General features: G+C 39.4%; 1 protein-coding gene across 1 annotated transcript in view; it reads left to right on the forward strand.

Annotated features, from left to right (window-relative positions):
* The first annotated feature begins 368 nt into the window (after positions 1 to 368).
* Positions 369 to 15,012, forward strand: part of COL2A1 (collagen type II alpha 1 chain) — a 79,842-nt gene continuing 65,198 nt past the window's right edge. Inside the window, exons 1-8 of the mRNA XM_087925421.1 lie at positions 369 to 824; positions 5,178 to 5,384; positions 7,814 to 7,830; positions 8,418 to 8,450; positions 8,575 to 8,607; positions 8,697 to 8,750; positions 10,155 to 10,256; positions 12,218 to 12,301. Coding sequence (XP_087781547.1) covers positions 731 to 824; positions 5,178 to 5,384; positions 7,814 to 7,830; positions 8,418 to 8,450; positions 8,575 to 8,607; positions 8,697 to 8,750; positions 10,155 to 10,256; positions 12,218 to 12,301 — 624 coding nt within the window. The 5' untranslated portion in view covers positions 369 to 730. The remainder of the gene's footprint in view (positions 825 to 5,177; positions 5,385 to 7,813; positions 7,831 to 8,417; positions 8,451 to 8,574; positions 8,608 to 8,696; positions 8,751 to 10,154; positions 10,257 to 12,217; positions 12,302 to 15,012) is intronic.

A 15,012-nucleotide genomic window follows, 5' to 3' on the forward strand; every position in this document is an offset into this window, starting at 1 on the left:
ATAAAGTAAAGGAGCCGGTCTCCATTCCCGATTTGTAGAAAAATCGGATGCAAGGAAGTAGGAGACTCTGGAGACATGGAAGCCACGCCGTCCCCGGGAGTCTTTGCCTTTCTACCTCCAGTTGAGCCGCAGATTTCCCAGCTCGAGGGCTCCGCGCGCTCTTCTCCGCGCGCTCTTCTCCTTGGAGAGCGAGAGATGGATGGGGGGGCTGATGAATGACGGACATTCGTACGAGGTTTGCCAGCCGCCCAAGCCGGAGAGGGAGATGGTATGAGTGTGCAAGCAATAGAGCGGGGCTGGAGAGGGAAGAGGGCAACAGACCCCTCCCTCCCTCTCTCGTCTGGTTGCCACCCGTTTTGGCTGCAGGAATTGGCCTTGAGAAGATCGATCAGGAGGAGGGGTCTCTAACTTGGGGACAAGGCTGAGAGCTCAGGTTACAGCTCAGCTGGGGGCCAGGGGAGGACTGAGACCTGGGCATATACACTGGCTGCTAGAAGGCAGAGGGGAGCATCAGCCGCGGTGCTTCAGCCCAGAGCCCTCGGCATTAGCCGAGTTTCCGCTGGGCCTTTGGCTGCTTTGGATTCTCTTGCTATTTTGTTAAAGACCACGGAGGATCGGCTGCATGAAGGCTCGGTAGCCACTGGGAAAACTACCACCACTTAGCATCACCTCCTCCTCCTCCTCCTCCTTTCTCATCCACACAAAGGTCTTGCATGTCTAACATTTAGACATGTTCAGCTTTCTGGATTCAAGGACTCTAATGCTCCTGGCAGCTACTCAAGTAATTTTATTAGCAGTTGTCAATTGTCAGAATGAGGATATACGTAAGTTACACCTTTCTTCCTCTTTTTCTTGTCCAGAAAGCAGGGGAAAAGCAAGTTGATGGGGAACAAATAGGGGAGGGAAGGAGAAAAAAAAATCAGGAGAACGAGCAAACTTTCTTTTCTTTTTGTTTTTAAATTCACTTGTGGGTTTGTACAATTAAACTTCCTCCTTTGAGTTAATCTCTTTCCATCTCGTCCTTGCACTTGGTTTCTCTTCGTTTGGCTCCTCAAATTCTTTCCTGCTGCAGAGAGATGCCGTTCCCCATCCTCATAATTAGTCTGAAATCCCAATCTGTTTTTTTTTTGTAATGCTTGGTTACCCAAAAACAAGAGCTGCACTTAGCACAATCTAATTCAAGTGCTGTACCATTTCTTCTCTGGGCCTTCCAAGCAGTGGGGTGAGCCGGGGATAAGGGTTTTTTTTTTAATTATTATTATTATTATAAGTGTTTGAAGTGTTATATGCCTTCATCTAACAATCTCCAGAAAAGAAAACAGTATAGCAAAAAGTCATATTCTTAACTCACAGAGGATAAATGACCCCTCCCAACCTCTTGTGGGTGGAATGAAAGGGTTAACTGAATGATTTGTATAGGGACTTGGGTGTGTGTGTGTGTGTGAGATCCAGACAAAAGAACATACCAGGAAGATTCAGGGGGAGAAAAAAAAAATCACAAAGAAAGTTCTTTATCTATAAGATGCAGTGCCCCTCCCCTAGTTCAGTTAGGGATGTAGAGTAAGGTGCAGATGCGAGTTCCTGGGGAATTTGATAGCAAACAGATTTTTTTTTTTTTTGGTAGCTGAAGGAGCAGAAGAAAAAATTCCCCCAACTCAAAAGAGGCCACCTGAGGGGTACAAAACATTCCAGAGGCACATCAGTCCATTTATTCTACTCTCACCCTTTACCTCCCCTCCCCCCCCCACACACACTTGGAGGCATGGGAATCCTTCCTATTTATTAGGGAATTGTGCATAACCATCCCAACCCCCCCTTCTTCTCCCCAAAGCTTTTATCAACTTTTCTTCCCAAGTCCTCCCTTTTCTACTGCTCACTAAGAGCCTTTGTTGTTCGCAGTGTTTTATTCAAGAGTGGGAAACTTGAATAAAGGTAGGAACAATTTCTCCCTTCCTATATTTTAGCAAGGTTTTCTTCTGTTTGAATCCCATCCTTTCCCCGGTAATGCTCCAGATTGTAAATCAATTGCAGGGATTATATCATGGAAGTAGGGTGGGGTGGAATTTCCTTTTTTGCTCCTGATCTCAGGCCTTGCTTTCTCCTTGGTGCAACATTCCAGAGAAAGGGAGTCTAGTTCTGTTTTACTACCAATATGCTATATAATCTCTTGCAGTTGAGTCTTCTAAGTTGGTAAGAGAAAGAACCTTGCCCTGGTTTGACTCGGGGTGGTTCACCAAAGGGAACTGACGTAGGTTCCTAGCCCTGCTGATCAAAAGGTATTGAGGAGTTATTCTATTCTCTACTTCTAACAACTATAACAAGCTAGGAAAATACAGGAGGGCTACCAGTGGAAGAGTATAGGAGAATTGTGTTAGTTTGTGGTGGCAAAACAAAAAACCCAGGAGTCAGAAGTTGCACTTTTTATTAAGAGGCACAAGCTTTCAGTGAACTAAGCAGGGCAACTGTACGCTGAAAGTTAGCTTGGAAACCTTCTGAATCTTGGCAGACAATCTGTAATTCCCAATTGCAATCAGGTGCTCTTTCTCTTATTAATCAGCTGGTCTGCAGAATGGTAAGTGTAGTCTTTCTAAGTTTAGCATCTTTTTTCACATCTTTTGCCATTATTAAAGCACCATGGCTTAAAGATTCGGAAACATGCAGGAGAAGGGAAGTGTTCATCAGCAAATACTATTTGTTTTTGTTTTTTTAATAAACATATTTTTGTATTCTCATCAAGGGGAAATTTTTAATCCAGATGCTTATTTGGAGAGTCTCGTATTTTCTTCTACACACTGATCCACCCCCCACCCCAAGTGTTCTCCCAGGTTAGGGAGTAAGCTGAATCCTTGCTCTATGCAGGTTTATTTGCCTTGAGCAGCAATAGCTTCCAGATGCTGAAAGGCTGCCCATGTTTATTTAAAGTAGTCCCTACCAGAGCAATATGAATTGCACTCTGTGTGCATTTGAGAAAAGGTCCATTCATGAGTGGAGGGTCCCTTGGGCTCCAACTGGCTCTGTCGACTTGTGCACAATAGCCCCCCTGTCATATCACTGCTGCTGTCGGGCCTTTGCTAAGAAGTTAAAGAAAAGGGGAGGGAGGGAAGAGATGCAAGTGCAAACGAGGTGCATTTTTAACGTACTTTTTCCTGCTCTCTTCCCTATGAAGTACAATTTCCATTTAAGAAATGGTGTGAGGTGTGTATGTATGTGTGGGAGAGAGGGAGATAGACAGAGAAGTTAATTCGGTGTTTAAATTAGAGCACCAAAGTCGTCTTCTGCCTTCTGGTTTAAACTCTTCCACCACTCTCCATCTGCCATATCCTTCACCGATCTGACATTAGTTTGGTCTTTTGTTGCCTAATTTAAAAAAAAAAAAACCCACTGGATTTTTAATTAGAAAAACAGTTTTTATTCTTCCTTAAGAGTTATCAAGAGTTAATTCAGGTCACTACTGTTTCTTAGATGCAGGCTGAAAGGGACTAGAGCAAATTGGGTGGCCTCTAATATCCTTCCTTCCCCACTATAGCCAAGAATTAGTGTTGGAGATTGCAAAGTGAAAAGTTATGTGGCCCAATATAACTGTTCTAAGTCCTAAACCTCTTCCGCCAGAAATGCTATCAGTTTGGCCAAGTGGTTCGTCAAAACCACCATGAAATGAGACTATGCTTGATTATAAGTGATAGTTTGCTAAGTGAGTGAACTCTAGATCAGCAGTAGAGAGAAAGGGGAGCAACTACTAAACCTGAGCTAAGACTTCGAATAAACATAACTTATACACCTGTGATTAGGTCTTAGGCCTGCTGGGTATTTTTTATGAAGTTGGTATCACTATACCGAAGAGATAATATATAGCAAGCAAAATATGTTTGATGTGGCAGGAAGTAATAAAGACAATGCAGGAACAATCTTGGGCAAGCAATTGCTACTTTAGTGGTTACTCTGGAAGTCACTAATACTCTAGCAATATCTTACAGGAATCTTACCCAAATTACCCTCAAACTATCACCAAGTAATACATACTGTTGTGTACAAGTAGGCATTATCCTGCAGCCGAGGTAACTAATGCCCTAGCCTTTATCTCACAAATACCTACTACCAGTACCCTAGTTATTACTTTGCAAGTAATTATTCCCCTGGCTCTTACCTTGCAGGTAGCTATTACCCAAGCCATTACTTCACAAGTAAGCATTGTTTTGCCTCATGAATGGCTACAGCATCCTAGCACACCTCACATAACTGATGGTGAGGATAAATGAAAAATGCGAAGTGCTAAGTGTCTTGAGCCCACACACCTGGTAGGAAAGAACCCTAAAAGGCACTATATTTATTCAGTACCACTAAGATCACAATTGGGGCACTATCTAGGATTTTGAGTAATACATTTCCAGAAGGGGGTTCAGAGGAAGACAAAAATGAGGATACAAGTATTTGTAGGACATTTTCTAAGAAGATATGCCGAAGGAACTTGGGGTGTTCAGTCTGGAGAAACGAAGACTGAGGCGAGACACGATAACCATGATCAGGTACATAAAGAGAAGCTGAAGGAAAGTGATCAGGACTGTTTTCCACAGCTATAGAAACTAGAACCAGAAATAATAGCCTATGAATAAACAAAATGCTGCTACCTAGATTTGTTTTAAACATTTCCTGACAGTAAAGTCTTATGAATCCGTGGAACAGTTTACCTGGGGGTGTTCTACATTCTCCATCTCTGGGATTTTTTTTTAAAGACTGGAAAGCTGCCTATCATGGATGGTTTAAATGGTTTTTGCTGAGGATTGGACAGATGGATCCCCATGATCCTTTCCGATCTACCGCTCTTATGATTCTCTAATAATCCCTTCATTGGCACGTGATTTTTGGAGTTTGTATAGACTCCCAAGCCACGAGTGTTGTCCTCATTGTCGTTTGGAATCCTGAGATAAATTTACATGTTCTACTTATGGGGTGGGATTGGGAGCAGCTAACCGAAGGCCTTTATCCTCTATTTGTGAAGAGCAAAATGCCCTCGTAACCTTTGGGAAGTCGATGAGATGTTCTTGAAGGGGGCTGGTGATGACTAATGGAGGCCAATGTTGGAATCAGTGGGACAAATGCTGCTATTTCTTTCACTCTTGGTTTCTGCTGCATTTGTCTCTCTTAACCTGCTTTCTCCTTTCCCTTTCCTTCTGGCACAGAGGAGGAAGGCAGCTGTGTACAGGATGGGCAGAGATATAGTGATAAAGATGTGTGGAAACCTGAACCGTGCCAGATCTGTGTTTGTGACACTGGCACTGTCCTCTGCGACGATATTCTCTGCGAAGAAATGAGAGACTGTCCCAGGCCTGAGATACCCTTCGGAGAATGTTGCCCTATATGTCCAACTGATCAGCCCACCGCCAGTGGTTGTAATTTATTTATTTCTATTTCATATAAATAAATTACTTGAGAGATGATAGCACCAAAATAGAAAGATGAATAAGAGCCATGGATGTGACTCTCAGATGTTTTCGCATCCATGAAAGGCAATTGCTGCAAAAGGCTACTTCTCACAATTCCTCAAACTGTGTTTATGATGTAGAAGAGATGAATTAATTGAACCATGAACGTATGACAGAAGAAGATGGGCAGCGTTGTTGATCAACTATTAATTTGTCTAAGGCAGCCAACACATTTATTAACAGTGCAGGCATTTAAAGATAGACACACTTCTAGAAATTTCAAAAGTTTTTCTCAGCAAGTAGAAAGTTTTTAAACAACTATTGCACCAACTTTTTCTTTTGCATTTATTATTGCTTTAAAACATTGATGAAGTGGGAAGAAGCTTCATAATGGTAACTATGTCTTCCACTGCACAATGTTGAACTGTGATTTCTGTGTCAGAATTTACAGGATGACCTAGACAATGGGAGGGTTTTTTTTATAGTCCTATGGAAATCAAAAAGACTAATTAGGTATTGATATCAGGTATTATCAGATGGCAAAACCTTTTCCATGGGAATTTTGAAGCACAGGGAATTTCATTCTTAATATCTAAATGTAATGATGTGCAGAAATCGCAGCTTGTGGCTACCATTAAAAAACATGATGCTGATGCTAAATGCATATCTATATAGTACTTTATTAAAATACAATATTTGATTAGTGCACCCATGTTCAATAAAATTAAAGAAGTATATGAGCAGCTAATCTTTTATATCCTATTAATGCCAATGTGTAATTGACACATTTTCTAAACAGTACCCATTGGCTTATGCTTTAACTTAACAGCTTTCACTTAGTATGCCAATCAAAGTTGTGTAAAAAAAATTATAAGGGCCAAGTATGAGGAACACAGCTGCCTTTCAGCTTTCCCTCTTTGATCAGCATTCCTACTGAATTTTATTTGGAAGGATGTAAAATCTTCAAGTAATTTTGGAGTTGCTGAGCACACCATCAGAGAGAGAGATAGCAGTTCTCCTTTTGGTGAATTGTGTTTATGACCACAGCAAAAAAAACCCTGTATGGTTCAGCCTTGAGAAATCTATGAGGGTAAGCTAAAAAAACAACAACGAGATACTAGTTTTGATTGGATGGTCACAGCTGCCATTTTTTACTTTTTGCACTTAATACCCACACACCTGCCTAGCAGATAGCTCTGGCTCCTCCTATATGTTATATTTGTCTGGAGCCTTAAAGTCCCTTAAGGAATTGCTGGTTCATTAATTGAGGAGTGGGGGAGAGGCCTCAAGCATCAAGAGGTCAACCTTTCCCCTTCTGTGAACTTTACAAGAATGACCTAACTTTCATACCTCAAGTTTGGGAGATGATTTATAATGCTTCCCTGCCTCACCTTGTGCTGCCTTGGGGTCCTGTTTTCCAGAGCAATGTCAGGAAAACACAATTTTTCAGTTTCAAAAATAGCAGGTTTTTTTTTTTTTAGTCTTAACAGTAGATGAGGAATTGTTGTAACTAGAAGTGGCCTTTTTTAACCCTTTCCCTTCTTCTGGCTGTCTGAGGCTCCTCTAATTAAAAGGGAAGCCTCAGAAGCAAAATAACAGCGAGACTGCCAGGAGGAGTAAAAGAGTTGAGATCTGCAAAAGTTAACGCTGTTTTTTTCTGTGCATTGTTTTTTGCAATCAAGCTGATTGTGGCTTTTAACCTCTGTGTTTTGCCTCATGCATCTGGGTTTTTTTAAGCCCACATTTCTCCCTTAAACCTATTGTTTCCTTACTTAATTGATTTAACCATGTTTAATGGAGGTGAGTTTCACTGATTTTTTTTTTAAATATTTCATTGGGAAGTTGCTTGTAAACAAGTCACAGTTTGGAACTCCAACTTCCTCCAATCAGTGGGATTCTCAGTTCTTTCCTTCTACTCTATGCAAATTTATTTGGAAGAAAGTCCTAAATGGACATAAGTTTTAAAACATTGCTTTGATAAAACTGAACTGCAATTCCTGTGGGCAAAGTTAGCCTGCTTTAGCATGGCTTGCAATGAATTATTCAGAACACTATTATTCTCTCTATACTTGCTTGTTTTGTTTGCATTGGCCCTTACATTCCCAGTGTAAAAAAAAAAATCCTATGCCTGTTGTATTCCTGGGACATCAGCATCTCCCACAGAGCAATGATTTGAAACAGGGCAAGTGCTGAAATAAGAAAGCTCTCCCCTCTGTTTCCTTGATCTAGTTACAGGTTACCCTATATTCGTCTCCGTGTTGTCACATGCTTTGTGAATGAACACACTGAGGACATTTGTGAAACTCAAATTTTCATATATAGTTTTATTTTCAAAATAGTTCTGATGTTTTTTTTCATTTCTCTCTCTTTCTCTCTCTCTTCATTCTTAACAGGGCAACCTGGTCCCAAGGTGAGACATCTGAACGCTATTAATAACCACCATTGTCTGTTAGCATCCCAAAGTTTGTCAGCTATGTTAAAGGCACAATAGGGAGTTGCCTCGTGATCTGCTTAAAAAAGTGTAAAAGTATTACTTATCACCAGGTCCCCCCTAAGCTAATTTCTGCAGAATGAGATGCTATAAAAAGCACTGTTGTGGCTACATGTTCTTTGAAGTTTGACTTCAGCTTGAGGGAGAAGACAGCTCTTCTGAACCAAATGATACAATAGATAGTTATCATGAATTATGACAGAATCTGGCTATGAATATAAATGGCAATCTGACAGCCTCCTACTGAAATTGATGATATAATTGCTTTGCTCTAACCAAATGAATATTTTACTGACTTTACTAAGTCTGTTCATGTTTGCATACCATAGTTGCAAAATTGGAGATTCTCTTAACGCTTTGAAACCTACAGTTCCCACAGGCTATCTATTGCTGTAGTGTTAGAAAGTTAAGACTGTAGACTCAGAGTTCAAGATGTGGGAATTGACTTGCTTGGGATTTTTGGTTTGGTTCCCACCCCCCACCCCCTAATTTTACATATTTTGCAGGGTCAAAAGGGAGAACCTGGTGATATCAAGGATGTAAGTTTCAAATTTAATGCATCTCTTTCTAATTTTTCTTAAAACCTAGTTGTGCAAAATATACCTTTGACTGAACTGATTTTCTGTATGTTTTCTTCTTTTTCTTCTTTCTCTTTTGGTCTAGGTTGTAGGACCGAGAGGCCCTCCTGGACCACAGGTAACGGCGTCTTCTGCTATCTTGTTTACACGTATTGAAAAAGAAGTATTTTAAAAATGGGTTGTGAATGCTCTCATTGCCTTCTGCAGGGACCTTCAGGTGAACAAGGAGCAAGGGGAGAACGTGGAGATAAAGGAGAAAAGGTAAAACCAACTATACCTGTGCAGTGTTTAATGAACTAAACAGGCTGCAAGTTTATTTATACTTACCTCAGAGGAAGTTCTACGCAAAATAGAGTTTGCATCCAATTTGAGGTGTTTAGTGCTGTAACTGTAGAATATCATTGTCTGTCAAATTAATAAACTTTTGCAGAAGTGACTTATCACACCCTCAAGGCAGGTCCATCAACATTAAACCTTACAGTTCATATTAAAGTCATGATCATCACAAGAAGTGTGGAAGATCACTTAAGACAGGGGTGTCAAACTCAAGGCCCGAGGACCGGATCTGGCCCATGGGATGCTTAAATCTGGCCTGCAGGGCTGCCCTGGAAACAGTGAAGGACTGCTCTACAGTGCTTGTGCCAGTGAAATTGGAAACCTGAGCTCCGTTTTTGCTGGCAGAGGGCTGCAGGAGGCCATCGCAGCCAAAAACAGTGGTTGAGCTGGCCACGCCCCCTGGCCACACACCCCAGCCCCGTGAAGTGAAGCACAACCTTAATGAAATCGAGTTTGATACCCCTGACTTAAGCCATGATTGGGTGTAAGATGCAGGATTAATAACGTGACCGAATGAACTTCTAGACACTTCCCTTACCTGCAAAATTGTTGAATTTACTGAACCAGCCCAAGGCATCTGGCTGTGTGTAGCTGAGCCTCTCCCATGCCTACATCACTGTATTCAGCATCCAAGTTGAACTGACAATTGAATTCTGCTTCAGTGCTCACAGTGCAATAACATTCTTTAGTGCAAACAGACTACTTTTTGCGGGGCGACAGTATAAGTTACCTTAGGGGTTGCAGGGAGCATGATATTGGAATGTTCCTTGCTCTCCAAAACTTATCACTTGAGATAATTACCTATCTCAATAACAGAGTAATGAAATGGGAAAAATTATGGTCATAATTTTATTCCTCTCTGAAACTTAACTGGCTGAATTTGAGCCAGTTGCTATCTATATACAGTACTTTACAGTTTTTTTTAATAAAGAGTATGAAAGGCATTTTTAATATTAAGATCAAAATGTTTCCCAATATTATTAAGAATTAAGAGGCACACTCCAATGGCATGGTATCCTATCCCATGCCAATTAAAATTAGTATACTAAGCAAAGTTACTAATAATATAGGCATAGGACTGACACGCTAAAATTTAATTTGGTTGTAAACGATAAACAACCTTTAATGCAATGGAACCTCCTTTTGAATAGTTTTGAGTTATAAAATACTGTGTTAATATTTATGGGATGAACTGCATTAGAAGTAGTGACTTTTAAAAATGGTATAAGTGAAATGTTAACTGGACATAAGAGTGGACAGTTTGATATTCATGGAAGATCCTTCCTTCCTTCCTTCCTTCCTTCCTTCCTTCCTTCCTTCCTTCCATAGGGTGTTCCGGGTCCACGTGGCAGAGATGGTGAACCTGGTACACCTGGCAATCCAGGGCCCCCTGGACCTCCAGGACCTCCAGGCCCCCCTGGCCTTGGTGGAGTGAGTATTAGGGAAACTTTTAATCCCACAGCTTCTGCATGTGAATGTTACACAAGTAATGTAAATGCCTCTTTCACTGGGTTTGCCTCTCGAGGATTCCTAATGGAGAAGTCTTAATTCAGAATAACATGTATAATGTGTTGCCTACATTTCAAATACCCAAAATAGCAAGTAGCACTCGTGGTTATTTTTTAATCAATTAACAAGGCCTTTGACCCACTCCTGTTGCTTTGCTCTGTGAGTCTCTCTGCGTGAAAGAATAATGTTCCCTTGTGTTGAAAACTCCCTGCATTGCTTGAAGGGGGGAAAAAAAGCATCATCATAATCTATAGTAATACGAACAAAATTCCTCGCAGCATAGCTAGCTCATAATTACTAAGTTTATTTTTCTGCAGACCGCCACAAAGAAGCATTGGTTTTATGGAAGAACGCATTCTTAATTTTTGCCAGGTCAACAGAGGGGCACAAAAGGGTGGGCCATTGTTCTTTGTAAATTCAGAGCGTGCCCCATGACCCAGAATCCTTTGTAATACTAGAGTGTTCGATGGGCTTCCTCAGCAGGCTGGCTGAAATGGGAAGAATTCCCTTAAAAAAGAAAACTTCAGAGGGCGAAGAGACTTTGTCAGTATAGTTTGGACCAATAGCCCAGCAGTGAATTAGATATGCCCAAAATGATTGATTTCCATAGGCATAATTGCCTCTGTGTTTTGTTGTGTTACGAAGGCCCAACTGAAAATGCAAATAACCTCTCATAACTTTGGGATCTGCTGGCTTTGCTTACATTAACAGAGAAATTACAAAATATTTCTACTTGATCTACTAATTATTATCCTCTAGCTCCTTTACAGGGAAATGTTTAAAAGAGTAGTGTCTAATCCTTGAATAAGAAAGCATAGAAAGATCGAATTGTTTTTAATTTGGGGCAGGTTTTAGAATGGTCAGCTGAGTGATGGCTATGGACAAAAACATTTCCACCATGAGGGTTTCTATAAAATCATTCAGTTGAATGACTCACATGCTTTAATTTCTTTCACTGTGAGTCATGGATTTTTATTTTATTTACAGTGCAAACACATGACCAGTGATAGAAATGTTGAATAGTATTTCTGTAAAATATATACCAAGTTCTCACTCCATATTTGCAGTAACTATTTCATCTTTGGATATACTTTATTACACCACCCATAGGATACATTCACAAGGTCATATTCTTTTAGTCCAATTAATATATTTTAACAACTAACTTCCACTTATCCATAAACACTAACAATTCAGCACAGAAGATGCATTGAAACGAACGGAAAACACCTGCTGTAATTGTTTCCAAGCAACTAAGAACTACTCATCCTAATGTTGTCTCTTAGGATGTGAAATTTAGGGGTGCTTTTCTGCTCACCCCCTAAATGGTGACAGATTTTTCTTTGAAAATATACTTAGCAAAATCCATATTTAAGTTACACTTAAATTATCCTAAGTGTCCTTCTATAACTTGAGATTCATTGATTTACTTTACATTACAAACATCATGACTTCAAGAGTAGTTAAAATCTCTTGTATTTATAAATAATTCTTGAAAAGTTGGGTAGTATTACTTTTATTTCTGTCACTACGGAGTTTCAATTCATGTCCAATAAATGTTAAACATATTTGTAATAGAATAATCAATTGCCAAATAACACCCCCTCACACACACTTTTTCTTTACCTGAAATTCTTTCCAGAAATGCCCCCCAATAAAATATCTGCATGAATTGCAGGGAGAGAAAAAAATGGTAAAAGAAAGCAAGCTTACCCAATTTTCCCCCTCTGTAACACAGCAAAGATTGCCCATCAGATATAAAAGAAAGCTCTGTGCTTTTAAAATACCTTCTTATATTTCATATGGTACAAGTGTTCTCCATCTAACCACGTCATATTCTGCATCTCACTGAAACCGTGTTTTCTTTTTTTGTTTCTCTGCAGAACTTTGCTGCTCAGATGGCTGGTGGATTTGATGAGAAAGCAGGCGGCGGGGGTGCTCAGATGGGAGTGATGCAAGGACCTATGGTAAAGATTAGGACAGTGTCTACATTCCTTGAATATTTGCATTACTCTACTGGTTTTATATTAATTTATGGGTCTTGGCTTAATAGCCTCCAAAGAAACTAAAGAGTTGATTTTTGTGAGACTATGAAAGTTGAGCCATGATAATGGGCAAGGCAGGTTTGGTAGGCTGTAGCAACCTAATTTGACCTAGATTTCATAACAGTTTTGCACATGCAAATGCATTTGATCCAAAGCTCACATTTTATGTATTTAAAAAAATCAAAAATATGTGAATATATATTTTGGTGAGAAATACGTTATTTCTTGTATGCAAAAATGGAAGAAGCAAAAATAAACTTTCTAGGTGGGAAGTAACCACTACTCTAATAAGGTGATCTAAATTGATTTCAAAATTGATTTTCAAAACGATGACTTTTCTGCAGAAAACAAATCATACGCTTCCTACTGTGCTTTGCGTTGTCACTTGAGCCTGTGATTTCATTGGCCAATCACACTGAAAGGGGTGGGAGGTACTTTCTCATAAATTGATTGGGTGTAATGTTGCCTCCAATTTTTTTTTTCAATCTGAGGTTCCTTAAAAGCTAAATACCAGTATTTCTTATTTTGGGGGCGGAAATGGGGGAAGAGCTGGGAATCTAATCAAGCATCATCTACCCTAAAAATGTGGCTGCAGCTTTTTAGTTTCATAGTTAATTTTAGACCTGCTCACCTAAAGAACAGTCTCAGTGGCTGTTTTGGAGTTATGTAGATACAGGATTTTGAGGGTCCAAGAATAGATCCAATCTCCTTGGATATTCACTTGAAAGAAATAGGTTCCTTGATGAGCCAGGGGTGTTTTTCCACTTCTCATCTTTACGACCCATGCAAATATTGAGTGTTATGGGGTGATGGTTCTCTACAAAAATTGGAATCTTAACAAATATTTTAATTTGCCATTCTCTTGACAGTGTGGAGCATTTGCTAGGGGATACAGTATATAACAGCCTATTCAAATCTATAGAGTAGTTTATACTTTGAGCAACTTGGCATACTAAATGCCTATTTTTATATTAGAAATTGTGCATTTTTCACAACCTTAAAAGAGATCAGCAAAATTGGTTGGCTATTGCAGTATCAGCAATGGCTGTGTTGCTCATTTTATATTTCAAATTATTTAATTAATTATTTTAATTTTCACAATGATACAGTGGTTTGGAGATATACAAAGCAGATATATTAATTTCCCTCTTTTAAGAAGACATCAAGAGTACTTAATGCTTGTTTTATTATTATTTAATCTTATTATCCTTTTATTTTGTTTTAAATAAAACTATTTTCAGAAAAATTATAAATATAGATAATGAATGAGGTTGTGCAACTTTTACTCAATTTTACAGTAAAGATTCCAAGCAAAGTGTATTAAATTAATTTTATGCTATCAAAAAGAAACAGGTTGTATTGTGATATGAGCTTTAACCTTAAAATTTTACAAGATATTCTCCAGATGGCCTTAATTTGAGGAATTAGGTTATTATTTATACATATATGATTTCTCCATCTTCTCAGTCAGTTTGCTTTACTACACAGGTTGTTTTTCTTTTGAAAATAAGAAATGGCAGACAAATGACTGTGTCACATACTTTATCTAGATTATATCAGCCATTAAGAAATGGTTGATTAACTTTCATGGTGCAACCTAATGTGGAAAGGGAACTTCATGAGGACAGTGGTGACACCCAAGCAGGAAAAGCCCAAAGGGAACATCAGGCCAGCCATAAAACAAACTTGCATAGGAAAAGAGATTTAATAAAAGGTATTGAAAGAAGCCCCGTAGACAAAAGCCAAGTAATTAAGAAAGCTAGGGAAACAAGAAAAAGAAATCCCTTACAAGCAACAGGTCATGCCAAATCAGCAAAACAAATAGACAAAAGACACGAAATAAATTCCATAGCAGACAGGAGATTGCCACAAAACAAATATAAGAAAACATTAGGACGAAACTGATAATCCAATCAAACCACCCCGCGGAGTTTACCCTCCAGCGGAAATGAAGACAACCCTTGACAGGATTTAAAACATTAAGAAATACAAACACAAGCACTCACACACAAAAGAAGAAAAAAAGTATAAAAATCAGGGGTTTATTATACAAAGATGGCTAGCCCCAGGAACGCAGACTTCTTGCTATCTCTTGCCTACCTGAAAAATAAAAAGACCCAGCTTTCAAGCAGTTGTCTGTGTCCTTGCACCGGAGCTCTCCCAGCAGGAAAATCGAGCCCTCAGAAGAAAGGCATTTTCTAGCCTTTCAACACTAATACATCAAGAACCTCTTGATTTTGAATCTCTTGATTGAAAATAATATTATACCCCCTTTCCATTTATTTATTTTTTTAAATCAAAAGGATCCTTCCTACTAATTCAAATATTCAAATGTCAGTACCGGTAGCTCAGGTTGTTAGTTTGATTGTTATAACTCTTTTTGAGTAGCATGTTTTTTTAGATGCTGGCTAATTTGTGCGATGGGGGAGGGGGCTGTTGGTCTGAGCTCTGAGCTTGGCAATTTGGTTGAAAGTGTTTTGTCACCATTCGAGGAGATATCGTCAATACACTTTGAATTGTGCTTGTCTGTCTTTTAAAGTCCAGTGTTCGGACAGATGAGCACAATTCAGAGTACACTGATGATGTTTCCTTGAGTGGTGATGAAAGATCCACAACCAAACTGCCAAGCCTGG

The sequence above is a fragment of the Pseudonaja textilis genome, chromosome 2 (genome assembly GCF_049901715.1).
Source record: "Pseudonaja textilis isolate UNSWEBS1 chromosome 2, rPseTex1.2, whole genome shotgun sequence".
Classification (NCBI taxonomy): Eukaryota; Metazoa; Chordata; class Lepidosauria; order Squamata; family Elapidae; genus Pseudonaja; species Pseudonaja textilis.